We start from the raw sequence: 20,816 nt of genomic DNA on the forward strand, positions 1-20,816 counted from the left end.
TTTAAGCCAAATCAGCCTAAAAGTATGCAATACAACAGCATGGCTGCGTACATTGTGGCGCGAACCCATCAAATATATAAAAAAGGTGCCATTGAAAGAACGGCGTTTAAGGCAAAATTAAATTACCGTTTCTTACCGGAACATATGAATTTCTTTCTCAACGCTTTCAAAACACCCGACGTACACTCCTTGTTCTGGTCATGTTGTCACACAGTTGTGTTACACAGCACCTTACAGGGCGGCCTAAACATCACGCGCACCGCGTTGCAATACGCTTGACAAGGTGATTAACTTTGCATTGGTTGGTTTGTATAATGTTTTATTTGTTTCATCCTTCCACCGATCGCCACACTTTACATTTGTTAATTTTTTTTTGTAATTTTATATTATTTTTTCAAATTTATAGTCCTGTTTCTCCCTAACGATGTTACTGCACTGCTCACTGCCCCCTTAGCCCGTTCGAGGCTAGCGACATAAAATCAGAACCGAAACACAGTACGTTTTATCAGTACACTCGATACAGTTGTCCCAGGTCCGCTAAGCCTCGGCCTGTTTCTAGATATTTAGTTGGTATTACAAGAATAGTACATTTCTTTGTGTGGGGGGCTAAGATTTTTATCATAGTTTTTAGACACTAGATGAGTTCGTGATTAAGTTCGGGTCGCTTTAAGCACTCGCCCACCGATGCTGCCATAAGAAGTGGGTGGAAAGAATTTTCCAAACTTGCGAGTCTCGTTGACCTCGAACACAACAGACAGAAAAAAAACAAAAAATCCGAAAAATAATTCTCGAAAGGCGACCGCATACGGCTGGCGTTGTTGGCAGCCGGTTTCGCAAAATCGGTCGAGCGTATCCCGGAGAGTCCTGGTGGCGGAGTGAATTTTTTAGTGTCGTTTAAAAGGCTGGGAAACGGTTCACCGCACGCCACCAGAAGCCGGAAGTCTGGCAACACCCCGAGAAGCCCGGGCGCGGCATGCAAAACGGGACCAGACCGAAAGGGGACAGGTCAACTGTGGAGTCGTCTTTGAGAGTTTTTTTTCGCGTAAAATGCGGCGGCTTTGCAAGTAGTTTGCTGTACATACTCTGTTCTGTTTGCGCTCTTGACAATCGTCGTCTTATTTACGCCCCACTATGCGTCGGAAGTATGCTCAATTACTTAGCTCTTAGCCCGTCGAACCGGGCCGAACCATTGACGGCACGCGGGGTGGACAATGCGGTGTAACTTGGCAACGGAAAGAAGGAAGGCTGGTAGTAGTCGGTAGGGTAGGTGGTTGTGTGCCTCACGAACCGCACCGAGGTCTTATGCTACGTGGGACTGGGCACCTCGTCGCACTACCCCTGATACTCTGCTCGTGTGTTTGATTGTTCTAGTAAATCAGCGGTTATTAAGGAGTGTGTCCGGGTCTGTATGAATAATTGTGTTACTTTACACGCATGCACGCACTTGAAAGCACAAATCGTCCTTTGGCACCGACGTTTTTTTCTGATCTTGGCTGGAGCCAATGCCTTCAATGGGAAAAAGCATCCTATTTCGATTTTTATGTGTGCTGCAGTGTTCCAGAATGCCCTTTAATGGTGTTGAAACCGGACCTTCGACTGTATTCCCCAACAACTTGTGCTGGCTGGACTTTCCGGATGAATTTCTAAAACTGAAGCTAATGAAATGATCCCCCTATTGCAAAGCAATTTAATAGTGGCACTTCCGCAAATCCCATCCTCGAATCATGTCCCGGTTCGTGTGTGTGGTCGGATTGGGGGCTTCATTGCTTCTTAAAGGTTTTCACATTATCTACGATTTTAAATCTCTTTTTATACAGTGGCGTACTCAAAACGAGGAATATGGTTCTTTACACACCTTAAAATACACTAGCCTCGAATCTGCTTCTTGCAACGGCAACGGCTGCCTTCTCAAGCGCTGGACACTCGGACCTGTCTGCCAAAGCTACCACCGTAGTGTCCCAAATCTCCTTCGAGCAGCAGCTGGGTAATTTAATACTCTTATCGGTAAAATGTGGAATTTTCTTTTAAGAATACACTCATAAACGTGTTGCCCGCCAGTGGTAGGTAGTGTAGTTCCAGCCAGCGAACGGTATTGCAACAGTCACCCATCACCACCGATACGGGCCAGTTACAGGATTTACAGTGAAAAACAGGAAGCTTTTAGGTTGAACCAGTTGCAGCACTGACACTTCTTCGTATGCCTGTACGAGCAGATCGCGCCACGCGCCACCGCTCTCGTTGTTTCACCCGTGGGTAACACCGATCGTCAAGACGTTGTATTTACCAAAGAGCAGACGTGATGTGATATATCCATTCATAAGGGTGCCTGGTGTATGTATACAGGTATGCACTATGTATAAATGCGTTTATATGTATGTAAATATGGTATAGGTAAGAAGTTTGCCTTGCGTCGTTCTATCTCTCTCTCTAGTATAAAACTCTTAATTCACCACCAGAGCAGCTGGGTCGTATTTTCTTAAAGTTTTGGCGTGCTGTTTTACAAACGCTAGCTTTGTTCCAGTCCGTTTTCCGTTAGTGTTCCAGTTCGCTTTGCCGTGTGCGAAATGTGTCGATTTCCCGGATGGTTTTACTTATTCATGTGCCGTAGTCCTGTTTGCCGTGTCCGTTGAATCGTTTATCCATGTGTACAACAATCGAAAAGAGGGGCGGAGAAAGGAACAAGGGGCTGAAAACCATGGAAGGGCCAACACTAAAGTAAGTTAAACTAAAGACTACAGTCAGCAAGGTAATGCAAGGGATCGTTAAATGAAACGAAAGAAAACACATAAGCCAGGAAAGGGTGATTTTAATGATCCAGTTCGTTCGCCGCTTATCCCCATTTCTGGAAAAGACCCATCCGTTGACAACGACAGTTGGAGCCCCACAGGTTGCAGCGGCAGGAGCTTTTGTGGCAACAATCGTTCAGCCGATGGTCACAGTTGCCGCCACGCGGAATGCATCCCCTCCGGTAGACTTGGATGAGCGAAGATCGTCTGGAAAATGAAAATAAGAATAAATGAAACGAGTTATTAGTGCACTTCAATTTAATTTAGCCGTTTTTTATTATCTGGATGCCAAGATTTTTTTAACACTAAACTTAGTTACTTAGTGCTCTTATTTATATTAAAAAACTACTTAAACTGTCTCAGTTAATGACTGTAAATGTAGTCCGGCACAGCGGTACGAAAACAAATTAAATTGACCAAACGGAACAAAACAAAGCTTAGGATTTTTTTGCTGCTTGGCTTGCCAATTTGAGTAATACGTTATATTTGCTGTTTCATGAACTCCTTAATAATTCTGACATAACTTCGTTGCACGGATGCTTGTCCTGCATAAAGTCCAGATGGTTGCCGACCAAGCCGTGTTTTGTTCAAACCGTTTTAAATCAAACTCTAACAGATGTCGACGCCATGTCAGGCTGTCACGTGGGATCCCCCAAATTGTACATGACTATACAAAATTAACGCTTTGGTGACACAGGAAACGTCTTTGGTTGAGGCATCTGCTACGTCACAAACGCCCATCGGTCTATCGCTCCGGATCCCAGAGATTATTAGTTGTTTCAGAATAAAGGTTATGAAAGAAAACATCACGTCCAATATTGAGAGCAGAGTTTTGTTTTCAAACAGGGTCTAGAGAAATGAAGAATTCGAAACCGTAACTGAAGGTTCGATAAAATCGTAATAAAATGTAGTGACATGATTCTGTTTTGTTTTCGATCAAAGGCCATTGATATTAAAAATGAATGGCATGGTAAATATTATCTGTATTGTTACGCAAAGTTAATACGGCAGTATAAGATGCTAAATCATGAATGAGGACCCAAAAGTTCCAAAACAAAAGGAAGGTTCATTGATGTCTCCCAAAAAACAGTGCGTAACACCGCTGTATGTACATCAGAGTCTATTAATCATCCTGTTGATGACGATAACGCTGCTGATGCTGATGATTAGCCATGCCTTGCGTCATGTCACCCACACGCTCAGGGACGTCTTTTAACATTAGTTATTTACTAAAGAGAAGATAGCAAGTACATCGCGTAGCATCGCAGCGACATTTAACTTGGTAACGTTTGGTGCAACACCGGAATGGCACCATCATCACCACAGCTGTTGGCACCGCAAATTTATCTTATCCTTCTTGATAGCACGCAAAAGTCAATGTCACAGCGATAAAACGATTTCCTACGAACGGAAGGAGCGAAAAAGGCCTCTCATTGAAAAAGGACCCAACTCGTATAGGCAACCAGAGCAGCAGCGACCAACGGTGCGGGCCACAGACGGCACAGACATGTGTCACTTCCAATCAATTTTCGTGTCCAATGTTAATGTTCTCGCCGAAGCCAGGAAGCCACTGCTCGGGGGCGGCTAGCGCAGCAATTTCCGCTCGAAACGTCCGAAATGACAAAATAAAACCATTTCTCCACGGACTGGTTGCTGGATGATCCGAGCCTTCATGGGTTCATTCCCCGTCACCCTCGCAAGGTGTTGGTCCGTTGGAAAAATCTCGACCGTTAAGATGGCCTTTCCCCGGGGGCGCTGTCAGCCGAGGCTTCTGGGTTTCGGTCAAGAAGTTTGGCAGCCCAAAGCGGACGAGATGTGGGACGGCTTCTGCGTTTCCAACGAGAGCATCACTCGGACCATGCTTGTTGTTTTTCTCGCTTCTTTAATCTGTTCATCCTTGGCCTTGAAGGAAGGCACTGAAATTGACACATATTTGTTACGCCCTTCACTCACTCACTCACTACTCTTTGGGATGTCCAGTGTGTGGGCGGAATGTCCGATGGTCTCCTTGAACCCTTGGATTACGTACCCAAGGGGTCAAGGAAAACATCGCACATTCCAGGACGCACGCAGGATGTGGCACGCACATCACACAAACCCTCATGCGCTTCACTAAGGCATGTTTCATCAGTTTGTGGCAAATGGAATTTTTATCACGTTTCAAATTGGTTATAATATTGCAATTGGCGATGTTGTGTTAGACTTCTTCCGTTTTCTTCGCGACCGGTTAATCTTTTTTTACAGTAACGAGCCGGAAAACTTTTACGGCTTTCCTGTGAGAAAAAAGAGAAAGCAAAATACTTCCTCACGAAGTTGGGTTTTCCACTAGGCTTCTTTTTTACGACTTACGGTAATCGATCGCTGGGGCAGCTCTAATTTATTTGTTAGCCCAGCGCCAGCACCAGAACGGTCCACATCACACGGTCACGGCCGATCAACCGTACCTGTTAAGGAATAAATCTGTACGCAATCAGCTCCAGAGGTACGTTAGTACGTAAATTGGAAAACTTTCAACCGGAGGCGTTAGTGGAATCAACTTAATTGGGAAAGCCAACTCATGTTGGCGCACGAATAAATGCGCACGAATTAATTCAACCTAATTGGATGATGAATCGGAAATAGATCTGTGGCGCGTCCGTAGATCATTCGTCTCGCTGTACCGATTCATCGTTTTCTAGACAAACACTAACAATGCATCAACTTGAGTGCGAAACTTTAAAGTGGATCTTAATATGGCTCTGCCCGCTCTAATAGTAATAAATATATAAATCTCCAACAATCATTTTATTTTGTCTCATCATGAGCTGGCTCAAGTTCAAACATACCAAGGTACTAGAAATGTTGAATTGCTTAAATACTTACTTCGAAGCACCCGGTTGAAGAAAACTTTCAAGGTATCCATCGTCCGCGAGGTTCACTCGTTCGGTATCCTCGGCTTCGTCTGAAAATGGGAAACACAGATAACAAACAACGATGAGGTATGACAAGGCATATTTATAGATATTAACGATCAAATTCCACGATTCCAATATAGGTTTCCATTTTCTGGATTTTACCGAGCTCTCTAAACTAGTCATGGATCCACAACCCCATTCGATGTTTGATATATTCACAATGTATTTTAAATACTTTGCGCCTCGTTGATTTTCGCCTAAAGTGATGGATTGTGGCACAGTTCCCGCACTGGCCACACGTTGACTGCTGATGGACCAATCAATCTTTGCACCGAAAATGGAACACCCTTAATTTGTTGTGGGTGGTACTCAGGCGCGGGAAATCCGGGATGGTCAGCTCGATCATCCCAGACGACCCATTAGAGGATAATGTTATCCTTTAATTATCTCACGTCAAATATTCGCCATCACGAGCTTCCTCCGGCGCACCATTTGCCAAACACCGTCCCAAGCTAGGGTGTCCCGGCACACGCTAATGCCACCAGTATTGGTAGAAAAACCATCGATAATGTGGAATTTATCGGCACTGCGTTATCTCGACTGACTTGACACTGATGGCCCGCGGCGCGGAGTAATGAATAGAGGTGAGCATAAATTTGTACGGCCGGTCACGTTAACAACCCACTTAAGAGTCACTCATCACGCACCACGTCGTCCGCTGGGCGGTTATCGGTAACGGGCACACCACAAGCATGCTGGATAACCGCATCCCTCTGTGTCTGTGGTGACTCAAAAGCTCAAAAGGAACTGTTTGCTGTGGGGGTGGCACTGTTTTTTTTTATCCTTACTAGCCATTTATCAGCAACCTCCATATGGTTGGTGTTTATTGATGGAGCATAGTTTTCCTTGGCCCATATCGATACAGGAACCGACCTAATTGAGCGTCATGCTGTCGATGGGCGGCAGGCAGAAGTCGACGGCTTCGGTAACACTAGTAATGTTGAGTCAAAGCAAAAAAAGCACAAGCCCTGTAGCCTAACACCTCGCCGTTAAACGCTTCCACGACCCCAGCCGAGAGCAAATGAACCGCATACGAGATACGTGCCGTTTTATGGCAAGTTTATCGATGGCAAACGATCCCGGGGCTGGGAGGGAGTTCCCAGGCAGAATAGCGTGGGTAGCGCGTTGGATGACGGCCAAAGTGTTGCACAGCAAGTAGCAGTACTGGTGGTGCTGATCCTTGTACACTACAAAGTTGTTTCTTGACTTGATAAGCGTTCGAAGCGTGGTGTCTCTCTGAAACCATTTGCATTAGTATTACTTGAAATGATTTAATATTTTCAGGATAATTACATTGTACGTAATAATCAAACATTTATGATTTGTGTTTTTCAAAAGAATAGGTGTTAATCAATTTAATGCTGTTTTCCAAGCGTATAACAAACTGTAATAATGTGATGATTCATGCAGCCCAATGATACTGAATGAATACAATACAGGAAATATCAATTAAAGAAATCAAAATCAACAAGTAAACGAAAGTGCAAGGCGTTTTTAGGATAAATATGTGCAAACTATTGCGCTAACAATATCAGATCAGTTGCATGTTATAGGGTAGTAAGAGAAAATAAGAAAAAAAAAAATTTGCTAAAAGCGAGTTCGCAGATGGCAACTTATCAAGCCGCGGGCTCATTTCCGGTCTTCGTACTAACCGCGCTAGGCAACCGTCTTTCCGCTAAGAATATGCACCAGTTTCACATCCACTCGTGAGTGAGGTGGCATCAAGGATGTACAAGATATGGCCCTGTGGCTATACTGCCCGATGCTCACCTCCCGCATGGCAATGATAATGATCAGGTACCCACTTCATGTTGCTTTGTTGAAAGATAATTGCATCATTTTATCAATTTGCTGAACGGTCTGAATGAGACCAAAAGTTTGCCCTCGGAGCTTGCTCGTGGATGGTGGCTGACAATGTGGTTGATAAAAGAACTCTAGTGGTTAAAGAAGTTGCCGTTGCCTTCATCAAAAACTGTATTTTACCTTACAATGAACAGCACGGATTGTTTCCTGTTAAAGATTGGATGTAGATTCGCACAGCAGTTTTACTTTTATTTGGTTATGCTATTCTCCACGCCATTAAACCAACGGAAAGTTTTACTGGCACGAGGTCCATTGCTGCTTACGAAATTCATACTGAGGGAGGGACAACTACTTCGACACTAATAATCTGCTTGCTGGTGCATGTGTAGTATGGTCCCATTGTGAGCGGGACACATGCCCAACATAGCCGACACAGATTTCTTACATTCTTCTATCACGTCCCTCGTCTTCGTAGGGCCATTTACAACATATGGTAAGTCAAGGACCCACTCAACATTCCACCGGCCGTGCCGACAGACACGCCAAACGGCTATGATAGTGTGCTGTAACCCTGTAGCCAGACGCAATGGACCCTTTCCCATCAAAAACCCACCGTTGGTAACTATTTACAGAAACAGCATAAAACAGGGTTTTAAGGGCCAGTTTTGGGCAGAAGATCATAATGGAAGAAAGTGAGGCGGATGAAAAGAAATTGATGTGGCGGAAAGAAAGCGAAGCGACTGACCCAAAACCGGGAAGAGTTTTAGTGAAGATTAAGCACCCACTTACAGCGAACGTTGTATCGACCAAATCCAATGGCAAAGTTTCATTTTTTATGTTTGTAATTATCCAAAGAATGTCCTTCACTAAAGGACGAGACACAAAAAGCAATGGCGTCCGCAAAAAGTTAGCTTGACCGAGATCCGGGTTTCAGCAAAAAAAAGAAAGCTATCATCATTTAGTATTTTACGCTATGTACGAGAGAGTATTTAAGTATGTAAAGTAACGTAAAACTACTACGACTGCTATTGTTACTAACACTGTCTCAGAAACCAATAAACCTGTCGTCTACTAGATAGTTAGTTACCAATTCAGTAATAAATAGTTTAAAGGACCTACCGAAAACTTTCGAATGTAAATAAAGCTTAATATGTAAAACTTTATAAAATTATAATTTTCCATAACGTTACTCGTGCTTTAAGGGTGGCCACAGCCTTCGTAAATTTAGACTTTCTATCCCAGCAACCCACAGGAATCATGAATTCAATAATCACACTTCAATTCGACGCGGTTTGACCTTTTTACGGCGCAAATACTTTTTCCCTTTTCGCATCCTGGCTTCGCGATGCACGATGGCTTCATTTCATGAGGCAACCAGCGTCAGTCAGGAAGCGGCACAGCAGTCGATGTAGATTTATTGGTTAACCCGCGGATACGAGCGCAATACGAGCGCTATGCCATGTCGGGAAATTAGCGGACTTCGTTTAGCGTTGATGGTGGTTTCGAATGATTCGACAAATTGAAAACGATACGAACAGCAACGAGTTTTTCTTGTTTCTTTTATGTGCAAAAAATTAAAAGCCGTTTTCATGCACAAGCGATTATGGCTATGCGGAGCGTATCAATAAAAATAATCGTTTAAAAGATTCGTTAAAAATAACTGTAATAATAAAATACTCAGAAAATATTTCAAGAAGTACTACAGACTACAAAATCTATAATGTATCTCAAATGATCAACTTTATGACCTTAAGGTGTAATAAAAACTACAATGCGAATCATCAATACCGAATGATGTATTTTTTGTGCAATATTTCCCTGGAGGCTAGAACAACGCAGCGCAATTTATTGCAGACTTGCAAGCCGCCGATCTCAGGTGTAGGAGTAATTGCATTGCCTGTAGTCACTTCCTTCCAGAGTCCTTCTACTGCTAGCCGCTAAGACGTTCGCAACAAGAAGCGGCTTTGTATCGCAGAAAATAGCAAATATAGCCAAGGGGTTGTCCTAGAGCAATTTCAATTTTCGGCTCCTTCCGGGCCTGTGGCTTACCTGGCTTAGCCGGCGAACCGTTATACCATAGATGGCACCTGCGGTCTGTCGAGGCACTGCCCACGATGGCTGCTGTGCTTAAACCTACCATCGAACATTGGGCTTAACTATTTTTAAATAACCCATTGTAGCATTGCTGCGTATTGCGACGCGCACAGTGAAGCGGAATAAATTTCAATCAAAAGCAAACAACAATATGTGCTCGCCTAATAGCAATCAATCGATAGAAAAACTAATATTAAATAGGAAAGCATTGTCTTGCTTTTTTCTAACAAATCCCAAACTGCTTCCGACATGTCACAAGAAACAGGTCCTTGTGTAAGTCGTAGGACGTAAGATCCTGATAATGTGCCATCGAATCTGGAGCCAGAAGCTTTGGCTCCACCACAAAACATGACAGCTTTTGTCGGGCGTTATAGCAAGTCACTGATCCGTAGATGAATGCTTATCTCATCCTTTCGCTACAAATCGCTATTATTAAGGATATGATAATACATCAACGCTGAAGCGGTTGAGTGGAAACTTGATTGCTGCGCTGTAGCGTGCCTTTTTTCGCGCTCCTTCAAATTTCCTCTTATAGGTCATCTTGTGCTCTTATCGTCGTTCTACTCGTTCTACGCAAAAAGGGAGCTACGAAAAAAGGAAATATCAAACCCTTAACGTCATATTGGTTAATGTGGCATCGGAGAGTAGCAGCAATATATAGGCCAAAACAAAAAAAAAACAATAAACTTGAACTCTAAACGTGAAGACTCTAGTTAGTTCGGGATGACACTGTAAACACCGGATAGTAGACGTTACACACAGTTACTTTTATAAGGAAATGGTTGAATCTTTCTGTGTAGTTTAATCTTTATGACAACTTCCTCAATTTACCTAGAAAAAAGATTGACTGTGAGACAACTTAATGTTACTCAATTGTAGACTGGTTTCTTCATTTTCTTATTAAATTGTTGTAAGATCGTAGAGCGAATGTAAATCGATGGAGATGTGCAACTCGTAGGTTTATATTAATATTTATATTTTTAAAAATATTCAACAAACAAAGAAGAATTACTGGGATCCAGTTGCGGCCGTAGAGTGTAGAAAAAAAATAGCCACCTTCCTACCTTGTTTTAAAAATGCACCTTGGTGGGTGTTTGCGTTTGCATTTTTGCCAGATGCCACTACCCACCCACTGGGAGGTCATAAAATCATATTACTGCAGGATTTATTACATACTAGGTGGGCCACCGTGGACCATCGCAGGAGGGACCCGCCTAGTTAATTCCATGTTCCATTTCCGACACTAGTGCAACTATTTTCCAATAGTGCATCCAACGGCATCGCAACATTGTGCGGTCAGCGAAGCGAATGGAAAGCTGGCTTGTTCAGCTTAAAGCACACAGGCACAATCGTCACACACGGCAATGACAGACTGGCCTTCTTCTGGTTGCTGCTGCCGTAATCCACAGCAGCAGTCAATGCTGCCCGAACCGAGCCGTTCCTAAAATAAATCCCATTACCCTGGCACCGTAACGCTATTTCGTCTGCAAACTGTTGGCTGTAGGGCACGGAAAGTGCATAATTTAATGTGACACTTGTGTAGCTTGCAAATGTCCGCCGTCAGATGCCGAACTATTTTTGGGTAGCCAACGAAAACTTTACCAAAACTGTCCCATTCGCAGTGTGACACGTTGGTTGTAAAAGGATTCGAGGCTATGCTCAAAGTTCGATTGTTAAACTAGTTTTAGTTGGAACTTCCATTTGAAAACAAATTACTAAAATACTCTCCGATTGGTTTATGCACTGCACACATATCTGCGGCAAGATAATCTTATCACAACTCTTATCAAAATTTTACCAATTCTCTCCTCATCAGATTGAAGCGAAAACTTTTTACATTGTGATTAATTCTTTCACACTAATCGGCAGATACAAAAACCTACACAAAGTACAGAGTCCAGTGCGATATTTTAAGCCGCCGAAGGCATGCAACCTCGAGCGATAGAGTCTTTTGAAATTAGTTAGTTGGCTCAACTCCAGCGTTGATAGAAAAACATTGGGACAACGTTCAAAGGCTCCCGCGGGGATAACCGGAAACTTATCTCCTTATTAAGGTCTAAAAAGTTTCTTCGCGCGGTGTGCCAGCTTACAGTGACGACTGACGCAAAGGATCCCAGGCAGTCTAAAGGCCGGCCGGAAGATGTCTCACGAAACGCGGTTGGTCGTTGAAGTTTACGCATCCGCTGCGAGTCTCACCAGACGGTAAACTTTAATCGACACCGATAGTGGCAAAGACTTTTGTTGACGTGCACTTACAGTAAGTGCAAGTTTGCGCACGCCATGCGCTTCCTTGTATTTCCGTATGAAAGCGAGTAGATTCTGCGATTGGAGTGGACCATGTTTTGTGTTAATATTTCCGTTATCGTTTGTGTAAATCGTAACAACATACAGACATGCAAAAACATATGAACACAACGCAAAAATGGTGTCTTCGTCGTCTTACGGCGAGCACCGGCGAAATGTAATGCAAAAGAACTCGTCACCACTAGTTATCGGTGTCCCCGGCAAGTGGCGTCTTCAGTTTCTCGCGTGACGTGCAAGGCCTACAACCCGTTAGACGGTAGCGAGTGCCTCATTCCTGCGGGTCATCATCATCAGCATCATTATGCACGTACCGGTGCAGGCGCGCTGCAGCATCGCGATAATGATGCAACGCGTACCGATAGAAGGTAATATGCGTCCCGATTTGCGGTACCGAACATCCTGACCGGCCACTAGGAAGATCAAAGGTGCCGTTTATCATTATTCTGAGCCAATGCTAGTTATGCAATCGGTCTTAACGCCATTACGCCATTCGTTAGGAAGCACCACATTAGAAGGTGTTGCTTTGAAGTGAGACCTTCGCCGAAACATGAATAATAAAAAATGAATTCTGCTTCCGTGGCACCGATTGGCATTCGCACGACCAGAGCTTCCTACAAGAACCGTAAGGCATAAGATCATTACAAGGTCTCCTACGGTCACCTGGACTGTTAGGTATGGCCAACCATTTTTTTTGTTCATTTCACCTGGCACATAAATGGAACTTATCCTGTTATGTTCTCGTCTTCGGTACATGGAATTTCCATTTCCGGACGGTGGGGCCTATTTCGACGTTAAGGGAAGTAGGAAGAGATGAGAGATGCTATCGATTGCCGAATCGTGTAGCAACCGTAGCAATTGTCAATTGGTTGGACAGTATACAGGCCATCAGGCAGCATCAGGCTGCAAGTGCAACGCAACGCCTTTCCAACGATTCGATTCTCGTAAACCTGTTAGTGAAGATTTACTCAATACCGATGAACTTAAAACCATGAGTTATTATATTATTCAATTAATTTCAATCAATCAATCAATTTAGTTATTATTAAAACGAAATACAAATTCTGTTCAAAAGTGTTTCGAACTTGCTTCTCAAATTAGAGACGATTCAATAAGAGATAGAGTTACCGATTAGTGCAATACGCAGTATTGCTACACGATTGCTAGGATTAATCGTCGGGAATAGGCGATGATAATGTATTTATTTTTGTTTTGCCACGATTTGACTTTCGGATATCTTCCAGGAAATTTCATCCCTGGTGCCCGGCCACGTTTTCTTCTTTGGCGATAAATCCCTACTGGGCGGTCACTGAATTCATCATTGCATCCATCATTGACCTCCCCCTGATAGGATCCAAATAGGAAAGAGCGAGACAGCAAAGGGTGGTGGTCATTTTTCAAATTTACATCACTGATGCCGATGTTATTGATTCTATTACCGGCCCTCGGGAACCACTACTGCCCGCCCCGCTATTCGAGCCCAAGTAAAGAAAAAATACCCTCAAAAGTTAATTTTCTCGTCGCTTGGACCAATGTTTAATTTTTCACTTCTAAACCTAATAAAGCCCCGGCTAAAGTACGTGAGAGTCGCCATCGCCGCCGAATCGCAGGGGACGACGGGACAACTTTTGAAAAGTGAGACGCCTACGGGTGTAGCACCCAAGTTCAATGGCGGGAAAAGGAAATTGATTTATTGGAAGTAAGCCATCGTGCCAGGGCGGCATACTAATGAGTGTTTGTTTTTCCCGCGTTTCCGTTATCTACTAAGACATTTATTTTTCGATCGCCAAGCGCTCCGTTCAGCCGTAGTGATCCGGTTTTTTCGGTCGATGGCATCTTATTCCCGCTTGAACCGGATTTCGGCCACCACCAAATGATGTGTCCTTCTGCCATGGGATTTAAGACGCTGAATTCCAAGAATTGAAATGCAGGAGATTACCTGGAATAACAAGCTTCTGTTTCCAATATCGACTATTTTCTGTACAAAACAAGTTAAACTACGTAGGTTAGATTTAAGCAAGCTCCATCAAAACAACGGTTTAATTCGTTGTGTTATGTCGAATGATAGAGATTGGGATTGGGTACTAAGTATAGAACAGCGTCACTAGAATAGATTTAAATTACATTCTTTTCTCCGCCGGTCTGCGGTAGGCGTTGCTATACTTTCTTAGCGACATCAAACAGGCACCGGCATCTTGACCATCAAAACGTCACAAAAAAACCAGGCGAGCGATTAAATTGTTGCAATTGCCCTTGCCTAACCATTGATTACACCAATAAAACCATCTTCCTGTCACTATGAGATAACAATAATTATACAGGTCATGCTTATTACTTAGTACACTGCCTTAGCGGACTGGAAAAATTACCGTTCCCACCAATTATGACACGATCATCAGAACGTCATTCGGTTGAATTGCCAATTAATGCAATTAATTGCAATAAAGTGCAACTGCCAGCGTCTCTCATCGCCGCCAATTTTCAAATGAACGTTGTTACAATTTCAACAGTGACCATTTCATTCCGTGTCCGAAAGGTTATGCGATTTTTACCATGGCCTAGTATTTCCCGTCACTTGTTAAAGCAAAAAACTTATAAAATATGATCAAACAAATTGGCCTTTCTATGTGTTCAACATTTTGCCATCGATGCCGTTTGACGAGAGTCTCAAGAAAAAAAACCCGCGATCATATCTAACGCTGACATTTTATCAAGCGCTCTCTTTTTAATAACATTACTACAAAACTGTTGGCGTTTCGTAGGTCAATCAATGGGACGTCAATCAAGCTGAAAACGGTCCTTGTATCTCAGATTACGCTGGATACAGTCGCAGCATACGACGGCACTACTGTTCCATCAAATCACCGGAAGTTCATCGATCGGTTCGGTTGTCCGTCACTCATTGGATTTACGTCAACTCAATGTCACCTGAGCTGTTGAGGAAGTCGATTTTTGAAATTATAGCCCCTGCAACGGTGTACGGGAAAACTCAAATGTAGTCGATGTCTTAATTTTATTCATTTGCAAATAGCACCATAGTGCCAATTGCTGAGAATATTTAAGAGCCACTTCGCTTGATGGTTTCGATCGAAAATTGTTTCTGATCGGTAATTTAAGAAAGAGTATCCATTACTTTTTGGCTTCTCTAAGGAATTGAAGCAATTTTGTGTGTCGCTCTACTGTGCGTTGCATTTACTGTACAGATCCCCATATCTCCTTGAAGTACTGAACAGATCGCCAACTTTAAGGATGCAATTTACATTCTCCGCTTCACTTGACAAAGAAGAGTGATCCATTTGAAATTGGCGAAAGCAAAATTCTTACAATTTTGGTCTTTTGTTCGCTCATTACTGCTTGACCGTATGGTGAGTAAAACAAACGTCTGGGTTCTGATTTGGCAGCCTGGAAAATGATGACGTGATGACTGACGAAAGAAATTAAACCGTCAGTAGTCGCCGTCATCTTTGTCAGCTCGTAAGCTACGAAACGAAAGCTGCCGCAAAGCAGTGTTCTTCCTTCAGGGTTTCAAGGACCCAGTTTGCCCCAAACTGGATAGATGGATGATGGAACGACCATTCTTCTGGTCAAGTGCTTTTCCTTTGGAAACAAGCCACGCGTTCATTTCCGGCTTCACGTTCTTTTCACGTTGCGTGATCGTTTTGTAGGTTTCATTTAAGAAACACCACCGAGGCGAGGAAAATGTTCACAGCAAATGGTTTGCGATAACCGCCTGTTGGCCGTGACAAGAGACCACGAGACCATCCAGCAGCGAAATGAAGGGAGGCGTTTTCACCGCTAGAAAAACATGAGAATGGGAAAACTGGACCATGGCGATGATTCATACCATAATCGGTCAATTGCTGCCCAAAGCTGTTTCGCTCACACAGCCATTTTGAACACATGTAGCGATAGCTAAGGTTCTGGTTGGCCGTTTGTTTTCTGAAGGAGAAAAACAAGCAAAAGTCATTTGCTGAAAGGTCAACACGATGGCTTTCGCTGCGGAATTTCGCAGACCAATCATTTCGCCAAACGAATAGCCGAAGCAGATGGGACAATCATTCAATGTCTTGCACTTGTGCTGTCTTGCTACAAACTTTATTGGAGTGTTTTGTTAGAACAAAATTGTTACGAAGAATAGTAGAGTATTTTCATTCAATCTTTAGCACTTAACTGACGTTACTAAAAATGTTTATGGCAATGTAAAACATCTGCTCAGCTAGGTTGTTGTTTGGTAGATGTTTTGCTAAGATTTGGTAGGTTATTACGGCTGCTAGCGGCCTGTCACAATCAGCTAGGACAAATTAACCTTCAAACCAAAAATCTCATCCCTTATCAACGCTAAAGCCTGTTGCTCTGACAAACCAGCAACTTCTTCATTCCCCTAAATGCTTCTTGAAATTCCACTAACAATGCAGTTTTTTCGCTTAATGAAGGATGCTGGAACATTTCAAAAACTTTTGACGAAGGCGTGCATTCGGCAGGTCTCTGACGAAATCACAACGATGAACAGCCTCACTTGGGCAAGACAGTGAAAATGAGTAAAACGACAGTTTCATCAAGTTTCGAAAACTTTTGGAAAACTCTCAATTTTCAGTTAAGAATCGAACAACGGGCTTTTATGTTTTTTTATATTTTAACGTTTAAAAAATTAAGGGTAAACGATTGTCTCTCGTAATTAACTTCGCTTCACTTTCGAAGAAACGTCGGGTCGTATCGGTCGGAGAGTGCTAAGTGCTAATACTTATGGTGTGGTTGAAAGAAAACCCTTCACAATATGGGTTGAGAGTATTTTTTCTTATTTCGGAGTATAACTGCAATGATGCTGATGATCTTTCTTCAATTTATAATGCTTACGCCGTTGAATTTGTGAAAGATAAATTATTGTTTGCGAAATTCTGCATCACTTTTCTCTACGCATAGTTAGCTTATTGCTTATTCCACCATAGTAAACCCATTCAAACTCTATTAAGGGCTCATAATTAAAGTTACTAGAGTCGGTCAATTAAAGACAGATTTTCGCTCAATTTCTGTTTTTCGAAAAGGAAAACCATTTGATTGACTTTCAAACTACAAACTTTACCACTTCTCATTAAGTCGCATTTTACGTACTGCCCATGTACGAAGCAGGGCACAAGTTCGTCACGAACTTTGTCCTTCTTTCTAAGGATTCTGTTTACAAGAAAGACAGTGGAACTCGAACACAAAACTGAAACCAGAAAGCGCTACATCGGTTCATTTCGTTGCAACAATTTTCTGCCGACCCAAACCATGGGGTAAGTAGTTTTTTCAAATAAAATTAAATTTGCTGGCTTGGAAAGGTTCACCTATATTCCGCTGATGAGTCAAATATTGACAAGGAATATTATCGGACCGTCGTCTTTATTTCACATCGCTCACTATTTTCCAATCAATAGAGTGGCATTGTCATTCGATAAAGTTCAAGCTTTCCGCTGTTGTGTGTGCATATTTTCTTATCTCGTGTGTGTGGGCTGTGTGTGTCAGTTGTGTCGTAAAGTTTTCTTATCTTGGTATAGCCGCAACCCGCATGTTGCGGTTGAAGAAGTTTGACTACCATAATCCTTTATTCAATGCATGTTCCATGTCTGCCAGTAGTAGCTTTGGAAGTTAGGTAGCTTCGTGAAAGTTTTTGGTTCAAAACTAAGTGAGCTATGACACATTGAAAGGTCTCCAATAACATTTTCTTTATTTCTTTTCAACAAAGACGGAGTAGAGACAGTATTAACTATGTATTATCAAAAGATACTTTAAATCTAGTAATAAATGAATAAGATTAAGATTAAGTTCTCTTGATTGGAAAATTTTCTCTGGATTCCAGAGCAGTACAAACACCAGACAAGATTACAGCTCTGAGCCTTGTCAGATATTTCGTTGAATGTTTGCACTCAGAACACGTTTAGGTGTAGCTAAGCATTTGCTATTCTTTTTTCCGATCGTGACCAGCTTGCCGAATGTCAGTCTAGCTTTTTTGTGTTACCTATACCGTCCCCGTTCCAAGCATGTTTCACCCACTCTCTCTGCAGGCATTTACCAGGCCGAAGATGGCCAGCTGTAAGACGGCACGGCTTGTTGCGTGCAACAGTTTGTCAGACAAAGCTTACAACGGGCTTCAAGAATAGTAAATGTGTTCGCACAACATATTACCAGCACTTGCTGCATTACCTTGGGTGAAGGAATCGTTGGAATTTCCCGTCGGAGTGATATATACAACGATACCTTACATTACACAACGATACATTCCACACAAAAGCCCACATACCATGCACAGCGTTGAATCCTACCAGTGGAATGCTTCGGATGGTTTTCATACTTTCGAAGCTGCAAGGGTTTGAAGGTACTACTTATGGTACCAAGCTTCTTAAAGGAAAAAATAGAAGACACATATTAACATGTGATGTCTATTAAAGGGCCTAACGATTACACGCCAGAGTTAAGCATATCTTTCTGGCCAACAACTTGTCGTATCATACGGCCGAGTTAGCGACAAGGCGGCTCCACCAACAACCACGCGTAACACTCATAGCGACACGAATTTAGAGCTTCACAAACGTAATTGTGTGAATATGGAATAATGGAATTATTCGAAACTATAACGGCAACGCATAAACCATAGTTTATCCGAAAAAATAGTTTTCAACCAAAACGCGTTCTGTGCTGTGATTGTTTCGCAGAACTGTAAGCTCGTTCATTGTGCCATCCACAAATGACGAAAAACCTGTTCACAAATTGCCATAGGAAATTAAAACGCACACACAAATGAAACTCCCGGACCCCAACCCGGAAAGGAAGGCTGCTCAGGGTATCACTTTGCTTTCCTCTATCGCGCCGTGGATGACTCACGAGCTCCATGGAGTGTGCCGCGCGCAAGAGTACGTTGAAACAGTACGCTGATAAGGGCCAGAAAGGCCGGTACGAAACACGAAAAGCACTGTCCCAGTCCCCCTCCCTCCCGCGGCCACACGCTGGGGCGTGGGCCCCGGAAAAACGCCACCATATGGTGACGAGGGCACGGTCCTTAACGCGCTTTTCCTGGCCGGATCGATAGGCGCGTCCCATGGCGGGGTGAGGACGTCGACTACACCCGAAGGAGCAGGTTTTTGGCTATCTACTATCGCATGAAAGACACCCGGTTCCCGGTGCACCCGAACTGCCACTTACCTTCCAGTTGGTTGGTGGCTGACGGCTGGTACCGTTCGTCGGAGTCGTATAGGTAGCTGCTGGCTGAACTGTGTGCCACGCCGATGAACGCGATCAACAAGCAGATCAACAGTCTTCTCACCGTGCACCTATTCATCGTGACTCATTCGCTGTTTTCCACACACGGACACAAACACACCAGCCGACCGCTTTTGGTTTCAATCACTTAACCGTCACTTTGCGCCGTCACTGAGCAAGTGAAATGGTATTTCAAAATTTTCCCGTACCGGAAGCGTGACTTCACTTGGCTTTCGGCCCGTAGTACCGGAGATTATTCGAGCCACTCTTGGAAAGCTTGGCGTTTGTTTTGAATTGACAATGGAGCTGCCGTTGTCGCGGCTGACGGGCGGGCACAGAAAAGAGCTGACTCAAAACGCTGATCCGGTGAAACGCACGTGGTGCACACAGACACACGCACACGGGACCGTGTTGACACACCTCGGCGGGACGCGCTTCCGAAAGCCACCGTATCCGAGAGCGTAATGATGAAGCACCATGCCCGTAACGACGTTCTTATATATAGGCTGCTAGCTGCTCCGGTCCCCGCCGCTGCCAGCCACCTCGCACCCTAACCCCACCGGGCCATGCTGTGCTGCACGACGCACGCCTTGAAACGGTCCCGAACCCGAACCCGAAGCCAGCAAACTCCGAAGCCGATGGCGAACGACGAAACGCAACAGCGTCGTCGACAGGCAACACGTCTCGAGCGGCATCATGATCTGTCTGGTGGCGGCACTGGGTCCTGGGCCCTGCCTGGCGACGTGGCCATCCGACTCCGGGCGAACGCTCGACGCCCGTCGGGGAGGGGGATGGATGGACAATCTTCCCACGGCCACGACCAGGACGACATGGCGTCGACTGGTGGCCGACACACGATAAGGAACCCCCCTCCCCCAGGCTTCAGCACGTCGTCATCACTCAGGAGCCGCGCATAGTTAGCGACGTAACGTGACGCTCGCGCCCGGTCCAGTCGCTTGTATTTCTACACGAACATCCTGGTGGCTAGATAGGAAAGAAAAAACGGAAAATCATAACTCTTTCCCACAAGACACTTTGTCCGGTGTCCACATTGGAGGAGTTTTAGGGCCGACCAGCGCACCGGTATTAATGAATGGTCTGCGTTGGCAGGCTGTCTTAAATATTTTTTTTGGCTCCATCGTAAAAACCGAGTGGTCTCCGATTCCCTACGGCCAGCCACACTCGTGTGTATGGTTTAAACCACTAGACTCAGTTCAAAAATGAACAACTGCTGGTGGTGTCTTGTGGGGAGCGCCTGTAGATTTACCTACGACAAGGTTCCGTTGTTGTTGCACCAAAAACAATAAGGAGCCCCTCTTATGACCTCAACCATCTCTAATGACTGCTAAACGTGCGGAGGGTCGCGCAAAAAAATATAAACAAACGGCCTAGTTGAGGGGTCCCAAAGTGTTGGCCTTTTCAAAACGTCAATTATCGTTAATTGGGCTCTGTGGACATTAGGTTGCGAGGTACGGTGCACTTTGCGTGAATCATGAATGTTGGGCATGGTGTACGCATTCGAGATTCCCTTCGGAGTGCATCGTTCGAGTTTTCGTGTAAGGGTCACAGAAGATAAACTAGATAAACTAGAACACAGATATTTGTGTAGACCATACAACACGCCCTGGTTTGGGACGAGTGGAGC

At 43.9% G+C, this 20,816-nt stretch overlaps 1 protein-coding gene across 1 annotated transcript; it reads right to left on the bottom strand.

Annotated features, from left to right (window-relative positions):
* Positions 1 to 310: 310 nt before the first annotated feature.
* On the bottom strand, positions 311 to 19,576 carry LOC128274248 (uncharacterized). Its single transcript, XM_053012375.1, has 3 exons — positions 19,115 to 19,576; positions 5,649 to 5,727; positions 311 to 2,993 (listed from the first exon to the last, which is right to left on the bottom strand). The coding sequence occupies exons 1-3, from the start codon at positions 19,248 to 19,250 to the stop codon at positions 2,831 to 2,833; spliced, it is 378 nt and encodes a 125-aa protein (XP_052868335.1). The 5' UTR covers positions 19,251 to 19,576; the 3' UTR covers positions 311 to 2,830.
* Between the last annotated feature and the right edge of the window lie 1,240 nt (positions 19,577 to 20,816).

Source organism: Anopheles cruzii, chromosome 3, assembly GCF_943734635.1.
Source record: "Anopheles cruzii chromosome 3, idAnoCruzAS_RS32_06, whole genome shotgun sequence".
NCBI lineage: Eukaryota > Metazoa > Arthropoda > Insecta > Diptera > Culicidae > Anopheles > Anopheles cruzii.

Coding starts and splice junctions, on each gene's coding strand:
- LOC128274248 (XM_053012375.1), bottom strand. CDS start 19,250: ATGAATAGGTGCACGGTGAGAAGACTGTTGATCTGCTTGTTGATCGCG. Junction 5,728..19,114: donor AGCCACCAACCAACTGGAAG/GTAAGTGGCAGT, acceptor TCCCATTTTCAG/ACGAAGCCGAGGATACCGAA. Junction 2,994..5,648: donor CTTCAACCGGGTGCTTCGAA/GTAAGTATTTAA, acceptor TTCATTTTCCAG/ACGATCTTCGCTCATCCAAG.